The 25534-nt window shown below is 41.0% G+C and overlaps 1 protein-coding gene across 3 annotated transcripts in view; it reads right to left on the bottom strand.

Moving 5' to 3' along the window:
- The window catches only part of mgat4a (alpha-1,3-mannosyl-glycoprotein 4-beta-N-acetylglucosaminyltransferase A), a 50807-nt gene that overhangs the window by 7950 nt on the left and 17323 nt on the right, over nucleotides 1-25534 (bottom strand). For 2 of the 3 annotated variants that reach the window (XM_054786369.1, XM_054786370.1), the window contains exons 2-14: nucleotides 19353-19520; nucleotides 17499-17639; nucleotides 9676-9809; nucleotides 9543-9589; nucleotides 9361-9474; nucleotides 8691-8766; nucleotides 6904-7018; nucleotides 6561-6691; nucleotides 5684-5791; nucleotides 5529-5603; nucleotides 5341-5459; nucleotides 3265-3343; nucleotides 2924-2984 (exon numbers count right to left, since the gene is read on the bottom strand). In XM_054786369.1, the coding sequence (XP_054642344.1) occupies nucleotides 2924-2984; nucleotides 3265-3343; nucleotides 5341-5459; nucleotides 5529-5603; nucleotides 5684-5791; nucleotides 6561-6691; nucleotides 6904-7018; nucleotides 8691-8766; nucleotides 9361-9474; nucleotides 9543-9589; nucleotides 9676-9809; nucleotides 17499-17639; nucleotides 19353-19520 (1368 nt within the window). Of the gene's footprint in view, nucleotides 1-2923; nucleotides 2985-3264; nucleotides 3344-5340; nucleotides 5460-5528; nucleotides 5604-5683; nucleotides 5792-6560; nucleotides 6692-6903; nucleotides 7019-7149; nucleotides 8082-8690; nucleotides 8767-9360; nucleotides 9475-9542; nucleotides 9590-9675; nucleotides 9810-17498; nucleotides 17640-19352; nucleotides 19521-25534 lie in introns of those variants that run through there. The other variant, XM_054786371.1, reaches the window with a different exon arrangement.

Below are 25534 nucleotides of genomic sequence, written 5' to 3'. Positions count from 1 at the left end.
AAACCATTTACTGTTCATGAGCTGATCAAAAGTTTAAGACCTCAGCCTTTAAAAATCAAAATCTTTGCAAAAATGTGGATTCAGTGTCATTAGGTATTCACACTGTCATGATCTCTTGATGGCCAAGGCAAAAAAAGCCTTCTTCCATGAGTGCGGTCGGATTATTGAGCTGCAGACGCAGCGCGCCATTGCTGCTGGAGTTGGATGCAGTAAGACAGTACTTTTAAACTTCTTAAAAGATCCTGAGGGTTATGGAAGAAGAAAAGTCAAGTGATAGACATAAAAAATGTCACCAGTTCTCAGCCAGTAGATCTGATTGGCTGTCAAGACATGGGGGCTGATATTGGTGCCGAGTGCAGTCCAATAACCATCAGACGGCATCTGCAAGGGTTTTAAGAACAACTTCTTCAAAGGTCTCATCTCTTTTAATGTCACAAAATTACCCATCTGGAATTTCCTGGAGAGCACTAAGGTGGAACAAAGTTTTATTCTCTGATGAGAAATAATGGAAGCTTGACTGTCCTGACGGATTCCAACGTTACTGGCATGACAAGGAGATCCACCTGAGATGTTTTCCACACAGCACAGTTGAGGGGGCACCATCATGATCTGGGGTGCTTTTTCCTTCAATGGAACAATGAAGCTTCAGGTCGTGCAGGGGAATGAAACGGCAGCTGGCTTTGTGGACATGTTGCAGGGGGCATCCCTCCTGGTGATGACTGGCTTTTTCAACAGGACAACGCTGCAGGTCACAGTGCCCGCCTGGCAAAGGACTTCTTCCAGAGGAATAAGCTCACTCTTTTGGACCATCCTGCCTGTTCCCCTGATCTAAATCCAATTGAGAACATTTGGGGATGGATGGCAAAGTTGACAAAAATGGACATTAGTTCCAGACAGTGGATGCCCTCCGTGAAGCCATCATCACCAACTGGAGCAACATTCCCACTGGCCTCCTGGAAACACTGGCATCAAGCATGCACAAACCAATTTTTTAGTTGATTAACAAAAACGTAGAGTTATTTTTTTTTTACATTTTATTTCTGTTTTAGGTGGGTTTCTGGGTTTTTTAGCTATGGTCTTACACTTCTGATCAGCTAACGAACAGCCTATTCCAGTTTAATGCTTGTTTGCAATAAACTGCTTATTCAAAACATTTTTGTCTCGCTCACACTTCTTTTTGCACTTTGAAGCTCTACTTAGAATCTCAGGGCCAAATGCAAATTCTTGCAATTTTTCAACTGGTCTTAAAATTTTGATCAGGAGTGTATGACAGAAAGTGAGTCAGGCTAGTGTGTCATGAAGATTGAAGATTGTACCTGCTACTTAGGTTTGCGATAAAGTTCAAGAGAACAAGTATAACTCTAACCGTCCACTATTTACATCTGTAACTGACTAGAGAGAAACAGCATCAGTGTGGCTCTTCCGTCCCCTGCCCTCCACTCAACACTGTGTCCACCAACAGGTCTTCATGAAAGTAAAAATAATGGATGTAAAATGTTCATTCATCCATTTATTTTGTGTATTTCATAGTTTTCTGCATGTTAAACTACAATTCTCTGGAAAATGTGTTTTATGCTCATATTTCAGGCGTTTATATTTATGGGAAAAATGCCAGTTTTCGTCTGTTTTTCGGTTTCTGTCTGGCATATTGGAATGGATTAATGACAAAAGCCGAGGTTCCGCTGCATTTCATACTCTTTATTTTCTTGTTCAGTCGTCTGTTGCAACTGAAGTTTAAAGGTGCTTTCTGTCTTGGTTGGGTACTGCAGTGGAGGCTCTAGTGTGCTCAGAGCATGCAAGCCACACCCCACATAAAACACACTTGCTCAGGAAAAGATGAAGCAATCAGTGACATTAAAACACAGTAATCCCTCATTTATCGCAGTTAATTGGTTCCAGACCCGGCCATAAGTCGATTTCCGCAAAGTAGGATTCCTTATTTATAAATGCAATATTTTCGTAGTTCCAGCATAGAAAACCTGTTTACCATCATTTAAATCCGGGTTTAAATATTAGAGCCCTCTAAACATGAAATAGCACACCTAACGTCACATTTACATTCATATTACCCAATGTAGTCAATATAATAACAGTAAATAAGCTCCATAAGACAAAAACAACACTCATGCTCGTGTGTGTTACTATAAATGTGTTCCCTGGGGAAGCTGAGTGACGGGCGGGCAGGAAGTGATGTTAAGGGTTCAGAGTTGAGTTTCAGCTTTATGTGGGTAACGGCCGCAACAGTAGCCCATGTTTTTATTAGGGATTATGGTGCCTAATTCAAACCTGCAATAAAAGCCTGTTGTTCCGGCAATCAAATCTGTTGATTGTGTCGTACCAAACATTACAATAACATGACTGACACCTAGTGACCAGTGTAGAATAATACAACGTCTTTTGAATGCCTTATATTTGTATCGTAGTTCATTTAGTCATTTTAATGCCTGGAAATGCTTCATTTAGGTAAAACATATGTAACATTAGCTTAAACATGCATTTTTTTTTTTACTAATAGGCCGTATTCAACCACGATACAGCATGATTTATTATTATTATTAGTATACTTTTGACAAAATGTGATTGAGTCAAACAACAACATTTGAAGCACAAAGTGGCGAGGGATGACTGTACATCAATCAAACATTTTGCAAAATAAAACATGACACATACAATGCCAGTAGAAATTATTAGTTAGTAGCTGGTGTTGGCTACACTATGCAACGCGTGCCTGAGGTTGTTGGAGAAATAAAAAAACATTGAAAGACATAAGAACATACACATTGGAGCAAAGGAGGGATAGCACCTTTAAGTGGAGTGATCTTTTTTGAAAAGAATCCACCATATTTAGGAGGTACTTTTTTTCCAACTCTGATCCATGTGTGTCATCTGACCCTGGTGTTAATGTGTGATTGCATACACTCACCGATCCTGTAAAAGCGGTCTTCGGTTCTCTTGTACATCTCTTTGGTCTGCAGTCCGGTCTCCTAAAAAAAGGCAAAGTTAAATTATGCAACAGTTGAGTGATTCAAAGCAAGTGTTAATGATTTGTCGTTTGAGCGGAGGCTGCCGTCACTGTGTCCACAGCACAATATGTGGACTGGCTACGTGAGTGTGTGTTGCCTCGGGCGGCGCAAATGATGTCACGCGCTTACACTTGCTGCTTAAAATCATTACGCTGCATCGCTCAATGCAACCAGGCCAGTGAAATCTAATGATCGATGTCATTTGGTATGTGCGTGCATGATAGTGTGTGTGTGTCCTTACGGAGACGGGCAGTATTTCCACTGTGGTGTTTTGCATCTTGTCCCCCGGGTGCTCCGGATTACCGCTACGGAACAGGAACCTGCCAATAAAAATCATCTAGCACTTAAATAATATTCGTATGGATGCGAATTTCCACTTAAATTCATAAAAAACATTTTTTTTAAATAAATGAATTTCACTTACTATTTATGTATTTATTGAGTATTTCCCTGGCCTCATATTCAAGTCAAAGCAATTGGATTTGAAAAAATCAAGTGCAGTGGAACTTACACAACCCACATCCAATCGTTTCAAAACAATACACTCCATCAAAATTTTAAGACAACTTGAAAAATTGCAAGAATTTACATTTTGCACTGTTGGATCTTAAGAAGGTTCTAACTTGAGCAAAATGCAAAAAAAAATAAATGGGAGTGAGGCAAAAAAAAAATCCAGTAAAGTGAAATACGCTGCTCATCAGCTGATCAAAAGTTTCAGACCAGCCTTAACTCCTGATGGTTATGGAAAAAAAAAAGTGATAGAGCCAAAAAAAAAAATGTCACCGGCATTGAGCCGGATGATCCGATTGGCTGTCCGTAAAAATGAAGGTTGTTACTGGTGCCGAGTGCAGTCCAATAACCATCAGATGGCATTTTCGAGAGAAGGGTTTTAACAACAAAAAACGTCTTCGAAGGCCTTAGCTCCTTCAATGGAATTTGCACGAGAGAACCAAACATGGGACCTTGTTGTATTCTGATTAGAAAAAATTTACCCTTGACGGTCCTGATGGCTTCCAACGTTACTGGCATGACCAAATCCCACCTGTTTTGCACATGGCACAGTGGAGGGGGCACCATCATGATCTGGGGTGCTTCGTCCTTCAATGGAACAATGGAGCTTCAGGTTGTGCAGGGGTGTCAAACGGTAGAAGGCCATGTGGAGAAATTGCAGGGGACATCCCTCATGACTGAAGACCCTCGACCCTCGACCCTCGTCTGTGTGGTAATGACTGGGGGTTTCAACAGGACACTTCACAATGCCCACGTGACAAAGGACTTCTTCCAGAGGAATAACCTCACTGTTTTGGACCATCCTGTGCATTCTCCTGATCTAAATTCAATTGACAATATTTGGGGAAGGATGGCAAAAATGGCCATCAGTTCTGGACAGTGGATGCCGTGAGTGAAGCCATCTCCACCACCTGGAGCAACATTCCCACTAGCATCCTGGAAACACTGGCATCAAGCATGCCAAAAACATTTTTTGAGGTAATTAACAAGAATGGCACAGCTACTCATTCCTGAGTCCGTGTTTGAACATTCTATTTCTGTTTTAGGAGGGTTTGAGGTTTTTTTGAGTTATGGTCAAACTTATGATCAACTAAAGCCTATTTCAGTTTAACGCTTGTTTGCATTACATTTTTTGCCTCACTCCCATTTCTTCTTTTTGCATTTTGAAGCTCGACTTAGAAATTAGAACTACTTAAGAACTACTTATAAATTCCTGCAATTTTTCAAGTGGTCTTAAAATTTTAATCAGGAGTGTATTATCCATAGGATCCAAACTGCTGCAATCGTGAACTTTTATTACTTACGACAGGCAATGTTTTAAGTTTCAATTGAACAATTTTACCTGTCCTACAAGTGCAAATAGAGGTTCAGTGTTGTGTAATACTAAAACTAAAATAAAGCAAAACTACTCCCCTTTTCAGACATAATGGATAGCAAACATGGTGTCTGATACGATCACCTATTGCAGTTTTACAGGTTTTACTGGAAATAAGTGTTGTGTTGGTGGAATAATTGCATGTGCGTTAGCATCTGCTTGGTAAAAATCATCTGTGTAGATAATTTATGATGAAGCTGGATTGCTAATTTTGTATGAAGTAGCTATTCCCTTTCCTCTCTTGCTTTCCATTTTTGGTTTGCACTCTTTCTCAATGTTATCTATGCCATGTGTGGAGGCATCACAGAAAACCCCCCACAAAAAAGCCCAAGAAAAAGAAAAACACACGTAAGGGTGTTGAACTGCAGATTTTGTTTTGACAGTCTACTGTAGGCATATACTGCATGAGAGCAAACAACCTCCTTTTCTTACCTCTCTATACTGACAGGTCTATCGAATTTAAAAAGCATGTAATCGCCCGCTTTGGGAGTGATGGCCCAGAAGAAATCCTCCCCGAGGTACGTCTTCTCCAGTGTGTGACCCTGATACACCTAACAGACAACATACACTTTTAAACAACTCTACTTTTGGCCATACTATGAGTTTGGCAAGAAGTCTACCTTCATGGAGGTGGACACCTCAGCAGGGGGATTAACATGCATCTTATGAAGAAGCGGTTTCAGGAAGTCTTTGTCCTGCAGATGCAGGCAGAGAGCAACATTCGCTACAATGAACGGCTACGGCGACTGACTGACTGCTCGGGCACAAGACTCACGGTGAGCTTTTGGATCTTTCCAGCCAGAGAAGAATGGAGGCCCACGTGTTGAAACAAGGAGGGCCTGAAACGCACGCGAAGGCTTGACTTCTGTCGCTCGCAGTGTTTCTGGAAATTCAGAAAAAGAGTGGACAGAGAATACAGAAAAGAATGCATCTATTGTCATTGTACAGTAACCTCAACATTTGACTGCCTCAAAGGCAGTATCTAATACAAGATTTGGGGAAAATACTCTTCAACGGTCATTATGCGTAAGTATAAAATGAGTATAACGCTACAGTCTGTGAGAATCAAAAGTAGAGAGTTTCAAAGAGGCGAACCTTCCAGTCTTCAGAGGAGGCAAAACAGCTTGAAAAAAGTAAATTTATATTTTTCAAACCTGCTAAACTAACCTCATTTATGTCCAAAGCTAAATTAATAGTTTTTTAGCTCCTATTGTGAGACAGTAAACAGAAGCCACCACAGAAAGGTCCTAGTGATGGCAGAGAGGAAAAGTGTGTGCGATAATGAGTGTGAAGTGGCTGCGAACCGACCTAGTGATAACCATTGAACCAGAAAGAGCCCTTATTGCAACAAAAGCAGTACTCATATCCTGGCTGTTCAGACCGTACAGCCTGTCCGAATTCATGGTGAGCACAGTTTGTACGTTTACACAGCAGTTTATCTATTTCTACACTTACTATGGCATTTAAGAAGGTTATGCATTAGTGTACATTGCCTGTTCATAAAGTCATATAGTGGTGACACCCTGGAAAAGAACCCTGACCCGTTTCCCATAGAAAAGATTGCATCTTATAATTAAAATCTTGCAATATTTGCTTACTTCAGTAAGGTGCAGAGTTCAACTAAATGTTTGCAACACCTGATCTGAACATACCGCATCTTTCTCAGGATTGCAAACTTTAACCCAGAGAATGTGGTCCAGCAGCCAGTCGATGGGCTTCTCCTTGTAGAACATAAAGATGAACTCGACAATAAAATTCAGGTCTGGTGCCTGGAACATCTTTCCTGCAAGGGAGCAGTTAACTTTAATGAGTGTCCATAGTACTGGCACAGATGCTCATTAGCAAACAGCAAGGAGCTCGATTAACAAGTCTTTGGGGATGTGTAAACAGGAGAACATGACCAATTGGGGCCAGAAATACTATAGCGACAAAACAAAGTTAGTGAAGCACTTCTTCAGAGAACCTGTCATCATTTTTTGTGTAAACATGTCATACCGATGAATCCCAACTGCGAGAACTCCAGGACCATCCAGTCCTCTGACGCGAGCTGGAGGGCAAAGTTCTTCATGGTGGCAAAGTAGTTGGGCTTGGCCACAATGTCGTCTTCCAACTGAGATGTACAGAAAGGGAGTTAGACACGCAACAAGTTTGCATTACGATAACACAAAAAGGGTGCTGTTTTGGGACTAAGGGCAATGAAAACACTGCAGAACTGCACCAAACTAGGGCAGCAAGAAATACCTCTTCCCTCCAGGTGAGAGCAGGGAATGGAAAACGACACACGGCATGCATTAGATGTGAAATTGACAATCAAATACGCATGGCAGAAATACTACAGTGGAACCTCTACATGCGAATGCCGCCGTAGTTGTACCATTTGAAATTTGACCTACATTTTCAAGAACAAAAAAAGCCAAAAAGCATGACATTGTACCAAATATTACTTCAGCGAATATCAAATGGTGAACTTTGGGAGTGCGTTTTGCTTTTTCTTTGTCTTTTTGTGGCTGCTTTTGTGCAATAAGAGTTGACTGCTAACATTAGCTACTAGCAGTAGCTGCCGATTGACTGGCTAAATGATATATGCGTCGTCACTTCTTATGTGTTGACCGCTTTATTGTTTTTAACAGTGGTTAACTCCTTTTTGCACTTGAAAGTCGGACGTAGAATGATATGGAGCCAAAACACTACCATTAGGTTTTGGCATTGAAAATACAGTGGAACCTTGGTTAGCGTCATTCCAGTAGATCTTGCAAGGGGCCCATCAACACGAACAAGCCCGTATGCCGAATTTCTTCTAAGTAGTGCAAACAAAATGAAATTGCCCACTTCTAACATATCAACCCATCGGGGAGGGGGGAAACACCGACAGTCAGCACTCTTTGAGATGTTTGATCAGCAAAGTAAATGCAAACAGAACAGCGCAAAATTGTGTGCGTTCAGAGAGTGTACTTTAATACACTGCCGCATAAAGTTTGTTTGGGCAGTCATATTTGTACTTCTCTTAAAATTGATGCTATAATCTTGTCTCGTCCTCGTAGACCAATCTCGTGCATCATCTCGTTTTGTGAGTTGGATGTCTTGTGACACCTCTAACCGATGTATGCTAACCGAAAAATGTACACAGAGGCAAAATTTTGGCATAATTTTTCTAGAGCAGTGCCTTTATTACTTTTCTCCCCCCCCCCCCCCCCCAGTGTGTAATTTTTTCAAATGTCAACTTCCTGGTCACATTCAATTTACTGTTTCTGACTTTCAATTTAATGGCAGTTTTTTGGCACGTAGGGTAAGGGCTAGGCACATGAGCGGCTTCTGTTGTCCATCCCCTTTCTTGTTTCACAGTTGAAGTTACAATGTTGATTAACTGTTGGTTGTACGGTTAATAAAGGATTAATGACGGTGACAGTTTGACACTGAAATCCATCCATCTTCTATGCCGCTTACCCTCACTAGGACCCTGGAATAACTATTTATATTTGATTTATTTGTTATGGGTAAAAAAAAGACACACTGGCGTTCTCGAGTGGACAATGCTAGAGGTTCCACTGTACGGTGACACATTTTCCAAACATTTCCAGATCGGAGCACTAAAAAGACAGATGAGTGTGGCAGAAGTCTAAGAGGATTAAGCCGAGAGTGAACGAAACAGACGATGGTTTTAATGAGGGGGAAAAACAGACTGATGGATTGCAGCAACAACAGTTTACTTTGCGGACACCACAGGTTAGTTGCATGCGACATGTCAGACTGAAGGCACCATTTACCTTAATTTAAGGGCATACCTGAACATAATAAACCCCTTTGCTCACGGCATACATCATGAGGAAGGAATAGTCCAGGTTCTGCTTGGTTCGCCATCTAAACAATTGAAAAAATTAAGGTGCTTGCTGGGAAGTATTACGACTGCTTGGAGACCAACATTACGAACAGGCCCAATTAGTTTTTATCCCTGCATGCTATTATGTAATATGCTGTTCAGTCACATGCACACACAACCACATTAATCTATAGAATATCGACATGTCAAACAAGACACATGGCTTATATTACTCTGAGACGCATCAGTGCTGCAAACAAACACCCACCTCTACACAAACAAGTGTCCGAGGCCTATTATATGTGTACATACAAACTGCTCCATAGACAGATTTCTATTAAGCCGCTGGTTCGCTGACTATAAAGAAAACATCAGCGACAAAAGCTTGTTGAGTGCGAGGGAAGGCTCCACCGAGCAGGAGACAGAGGCTGCCGCACTGATGACCTTGATCTGACATTGATAAATGCCTGTAGAATACTAAGTAGCAACCCGGTCTAAATAAAAAAAAGGAAGCTCTGGTACGCTTGCTCTCCTCTCACTGACTCATCCTTCTGGTTCTGCAGTCGTCTCACAGCTCATTTTCTCCCAATTAGATAAAAAGACACAGAAGTGGCACAGGTATTCCACTGTCTTACCGGACTCTGTCTTTGGAGTCTCCAAAAGTCTCTTTCAGGTTCGTGAGTTCGGGGTAAAATGCGGCAGGTGGTGAGATGACCTCGAGCAAGCCTGAATTCAGCTCCGTTGAGAACCTGAAGAAGAATTAACATTGATGAGGAACCGTGAACTAGCAAACACTCATATGGCACAGTCCACGTACTCTTTCTGCAGGTCGGCAACCACACTTTGCACGTAGTCCAGGTCAGTCTGCAGGAGAAGGATGCACCATTTTGAGTATCAGCTACTGTAAGTTTTTGCATCGTGTGTCGACTGACTTGAACTTGACCTCTCACCTCCCCAACAAAAACTATAATCACACAGTCGAGTTTCTCCTCCGGGGACAGCTTATCTATGAGCGAACGCAGCGTCTTCGACAGATACGACTTCACCTTCCGCTTCACTGTGGGGATCCCCATCACTATGGTAACTGAGGAGAACAAATCCAAAATGGCAAATGAGCACTGCTGTTGGGACATTTAGCAGATTACATTGGCTGTCATCCACAAAGCTACCAACTGAAGTAGGCATAGCAATGGTTGACACAGAAAGGCATCTATGTAGTCTACGACATCTTACAACACTGAAAACATCCCTCACGGTTCAGCAATACATTTTATTCTTTAAGGGACAGTACTATAGAAATTTAACTTGGATACACTTTAGAGTAGACGGTGTACAAATTGTTTACTGTCCACACAATGCCATTATTTCTAAACAGCTGGCAACGCAAGAGTACACCTCACAGTAAACATGTCCAAATTGTGTCCATGTTTAGTGTGAGAACAACTGTTATCGAGCGCTGTCTTGATACTTTTGGGTATGGAATTCACCAAAGCCGCACAGGTTGTTATTGAAATCCTCCTTCACTGCCCGTCAGTGACACCATTGGTGGGACACCTTGCGCTAACCCACCTTCTTTCTGTACTTCCGCTTGCTCGGAAAGGTACTTGTCATCTTGGAGGTGCTTTATGTTGGACAGGTACCTTGCTTTGCTTCCCAATGTCACAGTACATGTTGGAATGCATGTTCCCCCTCAACGAACCACAGCTCCCAGCGCCGGCAGCACTCATGCAGCCCTAAATCGTTACGTTACCACCAGCATGCTAGACAAGACACACTTATCTTGGTACTCACTTGTGGTGCCAGCTATTTAGCGTGCGTTGAGTCATTAGAAGTGGATAATAAATCTATGCTGCTATACAAGCTGTACACTACTGACTCTGTGGTGGCCTCAGCCATCTTCTATGCTGTGGGCTGCTGGAGAGGGGGCAGCACGGACAGGGACAGGAGCAGGATCAATAGGCTGATCAGGAGAGCGAGCTCTGTCCTGGACGGTCCTTTGGACTCCGTGGAGGAAGTGGGGGAGAGAAGGATGTTGGCTAAGCTGACATCCATCATGGACAACACCTCTCACCCGCTACATGACACTGTGGGTTCCCTTAGCAGCTCCTTCAGTAGCAGACTGTTACACCCACGGTGTAAGAAGGAGAGGTTCCGCAGGTCCTTCATACCGACCGCTATCAGGCTCTACAACACCTGAACCATTTTGTATTCACTATGTCACTATGCATTCTTTACTTGTGTATCTTGCTTGCTGCTGTACCAAGTGAATTTCCCTGCTGTGGGATTAATAAAGTACTACTACTACTACTACTAAGTTGTATCAAAGTTTACTTTAGTATTGCACCTTGAGAAGGCATACAGCAATAAAAAAGCTTGCTGAAATGTGAGGGGTCACTTTTATCGTTCATGACAAAACATTTCAATTAACAAGTGCAAGAGGCGGGCCACCAGTGACAAAAGAAAACAGACGCAGCAGCAGAGTGATGCTATTTGGCTTCAACTAAAACAGTGACATTCACGTCATTGCAAATACAGTAGCTGCTGAATTTATTCATGAGCTTCTGCTAAAGACGGACAAGCTGAACCTGCTGTGGCAATGATAAAGACCCTTGACAGAAGGGCAGAGAATTGCTCAGATTATCCTAATTATTCCCCTGCCCATTTATGGCCCAATCAAGTATTATAAAACCAAAAAAGGCAAAAAGATGTACGAAGATGAGGATTTGCTAGTTGAAGGAAATCAAGAGGAGACAGGAAGTGATAACAGCCAGTGATGGGCTGTTATCGGGGTTTGTTCCTTTTATGATACAGAAAAATTCCCACCAAAAGTCTATCAGAATCAAAAGTGGACAACAGACTGCTCGAGACAGGACAAAACCAGGCTGTGCAGAGCAGGGATGGGCATGGTTTATTATGGCTTAAGAATTTTAAACAAGGAAATGTTTTGTTGGATTATACAGCCATTCAGGCCCAACTACTTGGCTGCCTAACAGGTTTCCAGGCAAATGTAGGCTGTGTTTGGTTGACGTTAAAACGGACATTGGTGCAAATGCACAGCTCGTGTGGTTTGCTTGGTCGAGTGTGAATGCTATGACCTAGTGGTCGACCGAGCCAATAATCGGGGCCGATACTTGGAATTTTAAGTATATCGGTACCGGCCTTTATTGATGAGATGGGCCGAAATAAAAACAAATAACTGGGTTATTTCGGCTTAGATGCAGCCGCGCCTCGCTCTCTCTCTCCTGCCACTTCTGTCTCCAGCATTGCTCCACCTACGGTGCCATCTGATTAGTTAAGCAACGTCCTGAGAGCAAACAAGAGCGGAGTAAACATTAGTGGCAGCTCTGCTAGCTCGTAGTACATCCCGATGTTCTGTAAATCACTTGAAACAATGCTGTTGGTGATATCAATGGACAAAGCCAGTGATTGTAGAAGCCCGTGTAAGAAATTCAATTCAGTCTTGTTGCAGGGATGTACGCCAAGATGAAGGCTGACTACCTTTTAGCATAACATTAGCTTGCCTGCTCTAAATGCTCCGCAGACTCAATGGGAGAATGTCTTAGTAGAAAATAGTGTGGGATTGCGTGAAAGACACATGAAAAAATCTACAAATCACGACCACTAACGTTGCTGTGAGCTTTCTGGTCCTATGGTCTGAAAATTCAAGTGAAGATGAGATGCTATCCCTTGCAACAAGTCTGCTCATAGTGTTGATGGAAATCGTGATTGTAGTGAGAAGTGTGTGTCTGTGTGTGAGAGAGTAAAATTCAGGAGTGATTTATCTAACAATATTGTGCAACATTTTAAATCCTGTGTGAACTCATTAAAGCCCTAAAGGCTGTTTGTGTTCTGCCAGGAGTTTTATTGCACTCATGGCAACTATAGTACTTGTTATGTAGCTTTTGTCATATTAATCATTAACAATGTAGCTTTATATAATCATAAATAATGTACTCGGCACTTTTTGTTCCGACTTAAAACAAAGTTCAAAGTCATTTCAGTTATTGTGAAATTTGACCACTGTGAAAAACAATTCAAGGAGCTATTATAAAAGTTTTCATTTAACTTTACAAGCGTTACCGCTTTTTCTATTTGGTTAAATAATCAAGCTTTAGGCAGTGAAACCAAGTTAAGTGTTTGCATTATTCAACATTTTTACGCCAATTTTTACAATTTCACTGCAAATGAATATCAGCTCCAAATATCAGTTATCTGCCTCCTTAACTACTAATAATCGGTATCGGCCCAGAAAACTCATATCGGTCGATCTCTACTATGATCCTAAATTATTTTTTAAATACAAATTTTAAACCCTGACTGTGAAATCTCGTTGGATAGAGAAACCCGCAATTGATGACACAAAAATCATTTTAAGGGCTCTTTTACTCGCTTGACATGATTGAAAACACAAACTCTGTGCCATCACTAAACCAACTCAGTTTTTATTCACTGCAACTATCATGTATTATGACTTGAATTACACACAAACTAAAAATGCCAAGTATAGCACATGAGATCACAGGGAGAAAAAACTTGATGGTACCCACTGTGACATTGAAGTAGTGCCCCTTGTAATCAGGGCCTACTAAAGGTCATCCAAAATTCTTAAACACAGTCAGGAAATAGCGCACATTTTTTTGCATAAAATACATACACATTTCATAAAAAGTCCATTTTCAAGATAAATTTTAAAGACAGCGTATGCTCTGTAGCCTCTTGAGCTGTGACATCATCCCAGTGAGTGTTCTAATTTGGTCTAAATTGTTAAAAAAATAATGTCACATGACTGTAGGTGTATTCATCAAAGAGAATGACTACTCTTATGACAATTATGATGCTAATGATGACTTGTTTAATACAATACCTACCTACAACACCTACCTATGTAACTCTGACACACATTATGATCCTAGGTGGCTGTACAAAGTAAACAATTGGTAAAGGGTTGTAACAAGAGAAGACTGGAGACCACTGGTATGCAACAACCAGGCCTGTCATGATAATCGATAAAACGATTAATCGAACAATAGAAAAAAAAACGAGGTCGATAATTTGGACGCCTTGATAAATTGACGTGCGACATGTACGTATGCCTGTTCCATTGACTCGTCTTGCTGAAGCATACAAGCGGCATGACAAGAGGGTTTACTCTGTGTCTGAGTGCAATGGTTGTATAATCAAATTAAGGGAAAGAGCGAGCTTCCTGTCAGCTATTCAGCATCTTTGTCACAGTACGTGGAGGCGCTGTACAACATTTTGGAACATGTTTACATACAGTACAAAAGGCTAAAACTCAGCTAAACATGGCTGAGGCTATAAAATGAAGTTGGCATATTAGCCTTAACAGTTTTCAATGATGATCCAATGATACTGGCTGTGATATGTAACAAGACAAGTTGTGCTTCACTTTCTGGATCTTTCACCTTTTCAAAATACTTCCACGCTTTGGATGATTTTTGCATGGCCATTTTGATGCCAATAAGTCCGTCAACTAAGTCCGTCAAGCTAGCGTTCACCTCAGCTCCTTTGGATTGTGCCACTGAAGCAGATAATTTTGTTGATAAACATTTTAAATTTTTAACGAAAATTAGGCTGCTTTTCTATCAAAATACGCTATAAACAACAACAAAGACACTTTGTATAAATGTAAGCTCAACAGCAGATGTTGCCACCCCCTATGTAGTCAGAATGGTATAATCTTTATCACATGACATTTTTATACAATTCGATGGCTAAATTGATAGTCAAATCAGACTCCTCCGAATCGAATCGTCTTCGTTGACTTTTCTAAGACACCCTTATACTTTACACGTCCCCGGTATGTGTTTAAAGAAAAAAATCCTGAACCCTGTTTGGGATAACCTTTAAAGGGTACAAAGACAAACTTGAGACACACGCATGCACACACTCGCACACACTCAGTGGACTTGCGAAAAGGGGGCCTACAATCTGCGCAGTGTGGAGAATCTGTCCCAGTTTTGCTTGTTTCTCACACCGATCTCCACATTGTGTGGTAACGCCCACCAGCAAAAAGAAAGAAAAAAAACTAGGTCGAAGATGAAAGGAGAGCGTGGGAGGCAGGAAAAGAGAGAGTGACAGAATGCGAGACGGTACTAGACAGTGAGTGAGTGATAAGGCACGCAAGTACTGCATGAGCAGGGCTCGGCCCCCCCGAACCCGCCTGGAACCTGTTGCACCACTCACCCTCCTTCCTGTATACTTTACCCATCATGATAAGTATGATTTGATCCTGAGCCAAGTTACAATGATTGACCTTTTACATGGACATACAGTTGTCCCTCGCTACATCGCGGTTTGAACATTGCTCCCTCACTCAATTGCAGTTTTTATAAATAAATGACTGCTGTTTCATGGCTGCCTATGGCCTACCACGTCAAAAAATATTGAAAGACAAATGATATGTATTATATGTGTATTCTGATAACACTGATGTGACGTAACATTATATTGACATTATATGACATATTATTACATCTGTTTGAAACCCTTTCTGAAATTTTGAATAAGTACATTGGAGAGGCTAACTGCTTAGAATAATTTGGGTGTGGGTGTAAGAGGGACTATATGGGGATAATTTCATGTCTACGGGGCTGTAATAATGTTAAAACCTGTATTTACAAAGTCAAACAGGTTTTCTATGTTCTAACTACAAAAATATGCTTAAATTAATATTGAATCCTACTTTGCAAAATTCACTTATCGCGGTCGGATCTGGAACCAATTAACCACGAAAAACGAGGCTCTTTTCAGCCTTGTTTTGTTTGTGCATGTGCATCAAAACTGTTTGGGGGGAAGCTTCTAAATTCATGCATGACATGCATAGTGGGCATCTGCGCTTTCCACATGACGCACATAGCCACAGAGGCGTACTACTGATGGCAAAGGCGGCAATGACAACCATGGAACTGGAAATGGAGCTTTAACATCGTGACGTACAACATGGCGCACAAGTCTCTGTTCAGGCTGCTAAGCACAATATGGATGAATTGACAATAATAATGAAAGATAGGTTTCAGTTTCAGTCTTTAAGCGAGAAGTACTTCACCTCTCAGGCAGTGATCTTCCCCGTGCACCATAATGCCCAAAAGTACAAAATGTAGTGTTTTTAAGTTTTACTACTCAAAGCGGTTAACTTGTTTTGGCACTGAAAATGTTAAACATTGCCTGTACAGCTAACAAATGTTTTATGAGGTCTTGCTGTGAAGGACTTCTTTTTCTACTATTTCCTTTGTCAACTTCTAGAGATTGAGTGCAACAGCTTTGATATACGATACTTGGATTTGTGCAAATTTATCTTTGGACATGGGTAAACACTCCCTTATCAGGTGCATATTTACAGTATAAGGTCAAGCTCTGAAGGGAATTCTGCTTTTCCGCTAACACGGTTGTGTCACCATCAAACGGCCATAATGGATGCCAGTGCTGATTTAAAATATGAAATATATAATATTTATTCTAAAAAGGACACCTCTCATTTACAAGAGGCATGGAATTTGAGACGCCACTGCAAACTGCAACCTCTTCAAAAACGTTGAGCTACATTAATGGCTCTGTAATGCATTATTTCTGCAACGACAGGTAATACAGTTAACCCCCATTCAATTGGTTCCCGCCCAGACCGTGATAAGTGAGTTTAAGAAGGAAGGACTCATTTATAAATTGAATAATTTCCCAGAGCATAGAAAACCTGTTTACGACCTTCTAAATACAAGTTTTACTATTCTTAGAGCCCTCCAGACATGAAATAACACCCCGGTAGTCACCTTTACATTTGTATTACCCAGCATAGTAGATATAATCAGAGGAAATAAAACTTGTGCTCGTATGTTTTGCAGTAAATGTATCCCGGCTATAACAACACCACCAGCACCAGTGACCAGTGTAGAATACTACATACCACAATTTCAATGAGTCTTTTTAAAGTCTTACATTTGTATTTTAGTTCATTTAAACATTTGATAAAAATATTTATTTGTATTATTTTATTCTGTTAATGTTCTTGAACTAAAAAAATGATTAACAATTTATTTCCCATGTATTCATATACCGGTAACTCCAAAACATGCATCAAATTAAATTCAGGTTTGTGTCAAAGAAGTACAAAAATGGTTTCACACACATAATTGGTGCAAATAATTACCTACTTGCCAGGGGCCCTTGGAATTGTCTAACTTTTCCCCCCATACGGCGCCCCTGGCCAACTCATCATAAAATAAATCGAAAACCGTACAACTAATCCACGTGATTGGTATTGGCCGATCTTACATATGGATGATTGGTATCGAAATCGGCAGCATAAAACTCTGATCGGCGCATCCGTAATTTTTAAGATGGAAAATAAGTTTGACAAAAAATATGTAAGAGGCCGCATTTAACAGCAGGATTTATTACTATACTGATGAAAAACCACGTTGAAGCCGTAAAATTCAAACCGCGATGTAGTGAGGGCCAACTATTACAACAGTGCGCCCCCACCAAAGGGGCCTCCAAGCTAAAATGATCAGATCTGATCACTGTATTGTATTTAAGGTACACAATGTATCTGCAAAGACATGCACTGTTTACCCGTGCAAAGTTCAGCCAATAGTACATGGAATAATAAAACAACCTGCTATGATGCTGTGTGAGTGAAAATGAGTTTATTAAAGAATTAGCAAGTTGGCCAATGATGTGATTGCAGAGCCGTTGGCAGTTCTAGTTCAGTAATCATGTGTGCATCGTAAATACTGTGTGTTCATTAGTTACGTCTGACCTCCGGTGCGTCCGAGGCCAATTTGCATGGCGGGGTGCAGGCTGCCCTCATTGTTAAGCAGGTGAGGCAGGTGGTGGAAGATGTTTGGCACTTGGAGAGGTTTCCTACTGGCCAGCTCCTTCAGTAGTTTCTGTGTCTCATCTAAACAAAAAAGAAATTTGACTAAAATTAAGTACAACAGTGATAATTCAACCAACAAATGTGATTTTCTTATTGGACTGATACGTAATCTACCATATTCTAGGCATGGGCATAATAATTGGTTGAATGTCCCAACCTCTGTAAACTGTGTGAAACTGATTGTATCTTGAGGCATAACTTGGCTACAACCAGCTGAAATGTGATGTCAGTGATGCAGTTTTTATAGCACATTTAGGCCCTGTCCACACGGGACGTTCTTGGGATTTTTTTTTTTTTAGCGGGTTGAAAAACGTTGAGTCCACACTGTGTCGGAGGCGCTGTGAACTGGCACGCACACAGAACCAGGTGACACTCCAAACCATAGAACAAGAAAGAACGAATGTGCATTAGTCTCATCTTCTGCTTGCGAGAAGCGTATCACTTTTGCGAGACATTATGGAGTATAAGACAGGAGAATGTCGACTGGGGAGCATTATGTCTGTCAGAATATTCAGAAATTATGTCTGCTTGTCATCAAAGCTCACTTCTGGTCACGTGCCCGCGACGAGTTGGTCAATGACATCATCGTTCTCGTATTGCCTGTCTACTCGGCAACGACAAGCCGGTGGTTTCAGATTTTCTCACTCTGGAAGCAGTTTTCAAAAACTACCGTTTCAGTTCACCCAGAACACCATACCCATGCGGATGAGGGGTTGAAACAACAAAATACTTAGCTGTTTTGACCTGAAAACCTTTCCGTGTGGATAGCCCCTTAATCTTTAATTGTTAAAACAATGGAAAACAAGCTTATCCTCAAAATAAATGTGGAACAACACTCAGCACTCATAATATTTCCTTCCATCTAAAATGGATAAAAAAACCCCAAAGGAGAAAACAGTACACTGCACTATTCAATAAACTAGAATAATTCTTTAACAAACCAATAATATCTTTGTGAAGAAAAGGTACATGCCTGCTGCATTCAAGCCTGGCCCACCAAGTACACTAAGGGTTTGTCCAAATGGGAAAGTTTTCAGGTAAAAACAGTAAAGTATTTTATTGTTTCAGCCTTCCAGCCACAGGGCAACGTCGCTCTGGGTGGCCTGAAAATGTATTTTTTTAAAATTTCTGCCAGAGTGAGAAAATCAGATAATACAATCCCACCTTGTCATTGCTGTGTGCACAAGTAAACTTGTCCGCCCTGTCGCCGTCACGTGACTGTGTCTAGTTGTGTACTGCTGTGAAGAAGCCAACAATGATTTTAGGAAATATTTCTTAAATTTTAACACATCTAACATGGTGAGAGAAAATATCCTGTTTAGTCAAAAAATAAGCATTTTCAGATGTTTAATTCCCTTTTCAGTTTTTACAGCGTAAAAGAGCTGCGCTAAAAGATGTACTGTATTTATTATGTTGGTTGTTTGCATTTATGTAGAAATTCACTACATCATACTGAGAGCCAACTAGTATTTTGGTCTCCTTATTTAGCTGTAGTACATGGGAGAGGAAAATATTAATATATATACTATATACTCTCTCATGAGGAAACACCACTGCAATAATAAACATACAGTAATAGTTAAATGAATGCTTTGCTGACAGTGTCAAGCATCGCCTGGTGCCCTGCTTATTCCGGACCCTACCTTGTTTATGCGACAAAGAAAACAGGCAATTCATTTTGAGAGCGCTACAATAATGGTGTGTCTTTTTTTTTTTTGTTCAGATGAAAGTCACCTGAGAAGGTCGTGAGGGTATCTTTGCTGCTGTTGGTTTCGGCGATGGCCCGCTTGAACTGCTCGAGGATGTTGTTGAGTTCCGATGAGCGTTGCAGTGTCCTGTGCTCTGCCACATGAAGGCGCTCTTTCAAGGCATGGAACTCCCGCTGGTATGCTATCAGTTTCTCTACAGGAAGGAATTACAAAAAGATTGATTGAGAAATGCAGCTAGTTTGCATGAGACATTTTATGTACAAAAGTCACCCGTGATCGACATCTGAGCGACTGGCAAATAAATCTCAATGGAGTGAAGAGTCAAATAAGGCTTTAACTGCTCCCCAGCAATGAAGTTCATCCTGCTGTCTCGACAAACACAAATTTGGGCAACCACGCTTGTCGTCTTTATGACAACGATTTTGCGGAAATGAGCCTTGATTACAGGTCAAGATCAGGTAGCTAAATTAGCCAACAAGATAAGCAATGGTTCCACTACTTTTTCAAATGGCTGAGCATACACACAAACGACCTGAGCGCCATCAGACATGCACACTTGTAGCAACACACCTGTCCAAAACCTGAGAACTTCAGGTCGTCCAACTTCCATTCTGTGGTGTTTTGTATATGATTGGGTTTAAAAGGTCAGCAACACAATGTACGTAGCTTTCTTTTTTTGTCCAACTCAGACAAAACAAGCCGTGGAAATACCTCATCCAATTAATGATCTGATTCTTGTAGGAAACAGTTTAATTTCCTTATTTCCCTTCTGTTATGCAGCAGCCTGTTCTGGCACTGTTTAATTCTGGACATTTACTTGAAAGTGAAACCTCATTTGCTGTATATGTTTACTTTTGTCTAAATAAAAAATAAAAATAAAAAAAAAAAACTACCTTTCGGTCCTTTTGGCATCACTCGACTCAGCTTAACACTTCCTGTATCCGGCAAGTCCGGCCATCAAAATAAAAGCAGGCCAGTACCACATGCACGGTTACGCCACTCATTTAGTCCCCCCATATTAAACTCTCGTTCTTCTGTTCCCACTTTTTTTTTTTTACTTTAGCTTGGTGAGTGGCTGTGACACTGCCTGTTCGTTTCACCATAATATGGTAAAGGTTAGCAAGCAGCATTTAACTCCCCTGCACCAGTAATATACGTAAACCTGCAAAAAAACAGCGGCATGTACTATGTGATGGTTTGTTGCGTAAGTAAATACGTACTAACAGGATCTCACCAATGGCTGGACAGTGTGTTGATCCTGCTTGTCGCCGGTCACTCACGGCGTTGCATTGCAAAATGGTACAGAATAAATTGAATAAATAATCTGTTTATTTTATTTACAGTTCAGGTTGGATTTTATTTTGTTGCAAAGCAAGCATTTGTTATGCACTGAGAACACAAGATCAGTGTGCGACTGTGCACGCGCAGAGGGAACATTGAAGATATGGTATACACTGCATGTCAGCTAAAGCTTCTGTTTTACACGTCTTTTCAAAACTAAATAAATAAATGATCAGTAGTAGCAGCTACAAAGATCAAAAGTAACAAGCTGAGAGGTTACATTTATACACGCCAAATATGTGCTGCTGATAAAAATGCTAATGTGATATAAACCAGTCATCTATGCCAGCAACAACAGAATCTATTTCAGTCTAAGAAGTCACACATAAGGATGACATTTGATTTTTTTCTAGGAAGTCAAATGGCCAATCTGTTTTTAGTTGTTTGTTTGCTCGATGTGTTATCACATGACTCACACTCTTATGGCTCCAGGCGTTGACAACCTCCCCGCAAAGTCATTTTGCTACATTTTTCTCAAGTTTTGCATGCCAAAAATCTTAAACGTTGCAGGGCAAATTCAAAAATTGTACATCCTAGATGGATGTTCCATTTTAGTATCGTGTCTCTCTTGCACCGATCTTGTCAGTGCTCATATATTTGTGTTCTTTTGGAAAGCTCAATAAAAATAACTGGCTTTCCTTTATCTCTGACTGAGCTAGTCCATCCACTTCTATCCCCCTTGAAACACAGATGCTGCCATTTGGGCCAAATCCCTGTGAAAAGGGCAGCTTCAAACACCCATAACAGACTTTCATCTTCACAACGGCGCTTTGATTGCGGCACACCAGACCTGTTGTGGAGGTGAAGCCACACCTGCAATCCCATGGTGCAAAGACAGCAGATAAGGTTTCTATTTAGCTGTATTTGTTGCTCACGTGTATTAGGCAATATCACACATTCTTTCCAAGAAGAGCTGTTCTCATTAACTAAACAGTAAAAAAGCAGAACCTCCTAACCTCCTTTCTTAAGTCAAGAAATTGTCACTTTGGCACAAAATGTGTACCTTATGAGAAATATGCCTCTGAACATGGTGGAACAGCAAGAGACCACTGAACAATCTTGCTGACAAGACCAAAAGCCATCGTGCTTCTGAATGCAAAGCCACAATCCTCGGCACCTGTCATCACTTTTCAAAGCCCTACAACATTTTCTCTGCAGTACATTTAACAATTGCAGTTGAGGCCACAATGAGAAGTGTTGATTGCCTTCCTGATATCTACTGTGGAAAAATGACTGCATTGGAACTGGCTCAAGACTGGCTGGGAATACGGTAGATGATGTCATTGTCCAATTTTCATAACTGCTCATGATGTATGTGCATGTCATTTTTATGGATTCCCCTCTCCCTTGGACAAGTGCCATAGAAAAAGTGTTTATGATGAGGGCTAACATGTAGTATTATCCATCTTCTTAACTCACAGAACTGTCTTTTTGCAGATTAAATAAACCCTGTATGCAGTCATGTTAACCTTGAAGGAAAATGGCACTTGTGAGACATAGAACACAGGAGTTTTTCCCATTTCTGTAAAAGGTAAAGAGTCTGTCACTTGTACAGTCGTATAGTCGCTTTTCCACCTCCAAGAAGCTCAAAACGCTTTGACACTGTTAGCACATTTACCTACTGATGACGCAGCATCAGGAGCAACTGGAGCTTCAATATCTTTCTCAAGGATACTTTGACATGATCACAGGAGGGCGGAGGATCGAAGCCGCAACCTTCAGGTTGGGAGACGACCACTCTACCACCTGTCCCATGCCCCCTCGTGCATTCTAGATTGTGAAAAACATAATGGACGTAATGGGGGTCACCTATTTTACTTATAATGAAAAATTAAAAACACAAGCAACGCTATATCATTCATAACGTGACCTGCAGATTAACCAAGCTATAGCAACATTGTTATAGTAGGAGCTAACAGAGTAACACATTTTCTGGTGTAGTGTATCGGCTAGACACGCCCGACCGGTAGGAGGCCTCGGGGAACACCCAGGACACGTTGGAGAGACTATGTCTCTCAACTGGCCTGGGAACGCCTCGGGATCTGCTGGGAAGAGCTGGACGAAGTGGCCAGGGAGCGGGAAGGTGGTATTTTCTCTTGTATTTATAATTGGTCTTATCCATGCAAAATTGTTTTATCCGTTTACTCAAAAGGAATTTTCAGTAGAATACCTGATAACTAAAGTATTTGATAGCTGCAGCCCTAATATGGTGTGTAGTTTTACTGACAATAGCCATAATGTAAAGAGGCTCGAGGTGCTCAATGAAGCTTTTAAACCTGAGATTACTCACCACCGATAGAGGCTGGCTCTTGAGTTTTTGCCGTCTCATGGGATTTTCTCACACTTTGCAAATGTGTCAAACAGTGGTGGATGTTTGAAGGTGTGTTTTTTCTGATTTCTTTTTTTTTTTTGCATGTTTGTCACACTTTAATGTTTCAGATCATCAAACAAATTTAAATATTAGTCAATGACATCACAACACAACACAAAATGCAGTTTTTAAATGAAACTTTTTATTATTTCCAAACCTACATGACCCTGTGTGAAAAAGTGATTGCTCCTTAAACCTATTAACTGGTTGGGCCACCATTAGCAGCAACAACTGCAATGAAACGTTTGTGATAACTTGCAATGAGTCTCTTACAGCGCTGGGGAAGAATTTTGGCCCACTCATCTTTGCAGAATTATTGTAATTCAGCCACATTGGAGGGTTTTCAACTGCCTTTAGGATTATTTTCCCAAAAGCCTTTGATGTTTTCTGGCAAAATTGAGCCTTAACATAGTTTTTGTTCAGCAGTGGTTTTCATCTTGGAACTCTGCCATGCAGGCCATTTTTGCCCAGTGTTTTTTTTTATGGTGGAGTCATGAACACTGACCTTACCTGAGGCCTGCAGTTCTTTGGATGATGTTGTGGGGTATTTTGTGTCCTCTTGGATGAGTCGTCGCTGCGCTCTTGTGGTAATTTTGGTTGGGGTGATGAACCACAGTTAAGTTACGTTTTAGCAGGGGGGCAATCACTTTTTCACACGGGACATGTAGGTTTGGTTATTTTGTCCTTTAATAATAAAAAGTTCATTCAAAACTGAATTTTGTGTTCAGTTGTGTTGTCATTGATATATTTACATTTGTTTGATGATCTGAAACGTATGACAAACATGCAAAATAACAAATCAGGAAGGGGGCACTTTTTCACACCCCCTGTGCAGTTTGAAACCTCTTGACATTTGCATTATCGCATCTCTTTGGACAATAGTTTCTTGTACAAGTGTGCTTCAGTGTCAAAAATGAAATTAAAAGGTCAAATAAAACATATATATGGGTGGACTTGTGTCGTGTCACTCTCAGGAGCCATCATAATAGCGTGAATATACCCATTAAACAATCAGACTGACCCATCTCTTCACAAGCTCATTATTCTTCTCCATTTCCCCAGGAGTTATCGGGGCGAGGGGCCAAGCTCTACCTCTGGCATGACAGCCTCTCTTTACCTTACTGCTCTTCGCATTGCCTTCCCCCCTCAAGCTAACATTTTCACAAAATTGTTGTACCTACACATGTTTAACCATGTGTAGCCAAATTCGCTGATGTGCAATTTTTTTGTGTGTCCTGTGACAGTTCTCATTTCCCTTTTATGACATTCTGCCATGACCGTGCTCTTCTAGAAAACACTGCCATATTTATTTATATATTTATTAATGGAGGCATGTAGTAGGAAAAGGGCAGTAGAAATGTGCAATAGATTCAATGAATGCATAAGAGGTTTGCATTACCAAGAAGTTTCTAGTTCTGTTTGTTGTATTTAAATGTGCCTTTCTGTTCTGTTTGTTATTTAGCTTTATACTGTTTTTATCTACCATTGTAAAGCGTCTTTGAGTACCTTGAAAAGCGCTATACAAATAAACTGTACAGTCAAACCTGTCTTAGCGGCCACTTTTATAGAAGGGCCACCTGCCTATAGCAGCCACTGAAAAATCCCCCGCAGCAAATTTACATGTTATAGACCCTGTGTATAGCAATCACCTGTCCAACGCGGCCAGCGGCCACCCATTTTGTCTCCCTTGGTCAATATCTGACTGCATATAGCGGCCAAATTACCGACTCAAGTAGAAGCTTTATGCACGAAAAAGTTTTGTTTTTTGAATCAATGAAGCCGTCGTGTGTAGACTTTAATTACTGAGTCCTAGCTCAGTCACAATCATTCACAAGATCCACACTAACTGTCAGTTGTTCCACATAAAAAAGCCGTCTTCTTCTAAGCTTGCTATTTCCTGGTCAAACATGTAACTTTAAGAGCATTTGCACCAAAACATTACCACAAAGTAGACTGGGAACAGGACGTGCTCCCAGCGACACACACACATCTCTCAACATCGTCTCTCCTTCCTGCTTGCCCACAAGGCAAGTTAAAGAAGCCCCACGACATAGCTGTACCGGCAATGCCTGTAAGAAATGACACCGTTTATTTCCTGGTGTGCACTGGTCAATGCTGTAATGCCCCTTGTTGTGGGGAAGGAGAGACTCACGTCGCCGATGCACTTTAATGGCTTTATTAACAGCGGCGAACACTGCAGGACTTTACATCCACGCCAACATGAACACACTTCCCAACTCTCTCGCAACTCACAGCTAGCACTGAGCCTAGCTCTCCTGCTCGGGACGCCCACCGTCACTTCCCGTCACTTCCTGATGAACTAAAGCTGTAAAAAGTAAAATATTAAAAACAACCATAAGACATTACTAGCACAGCTTTGTTCTGTGGGTCGTGGATATATTCTATCAGTTATTATTAAGCCTCTAGCTTCCTTTTAGTAAGTAAAAACCTTGGCTATGATTGCACTACATTGTCATGTAGACCTACAAAGTACA

The sequence above is a fragment of the Dunckerocampus dactyliophorus genome, chromosome 9, assembly GCF_027744805.1.
Source record: "Dunckerocampus dactyliophorus isolate RoL2022-P2 chromosome 9, RoL_Ddac_1.1, whole genome shotgun sequence".
Classification (NCBI taxonomy): Eukaryota; Metazoa; Chordata; class Actinopteri; order Syngnathiformes; family Syngnathidae; genus Dunckerocampus; species Dunckerocampus dactyliophorus.
This window is presented reverse-complemented; position numbering and strand designations above follow the sequence as displayed.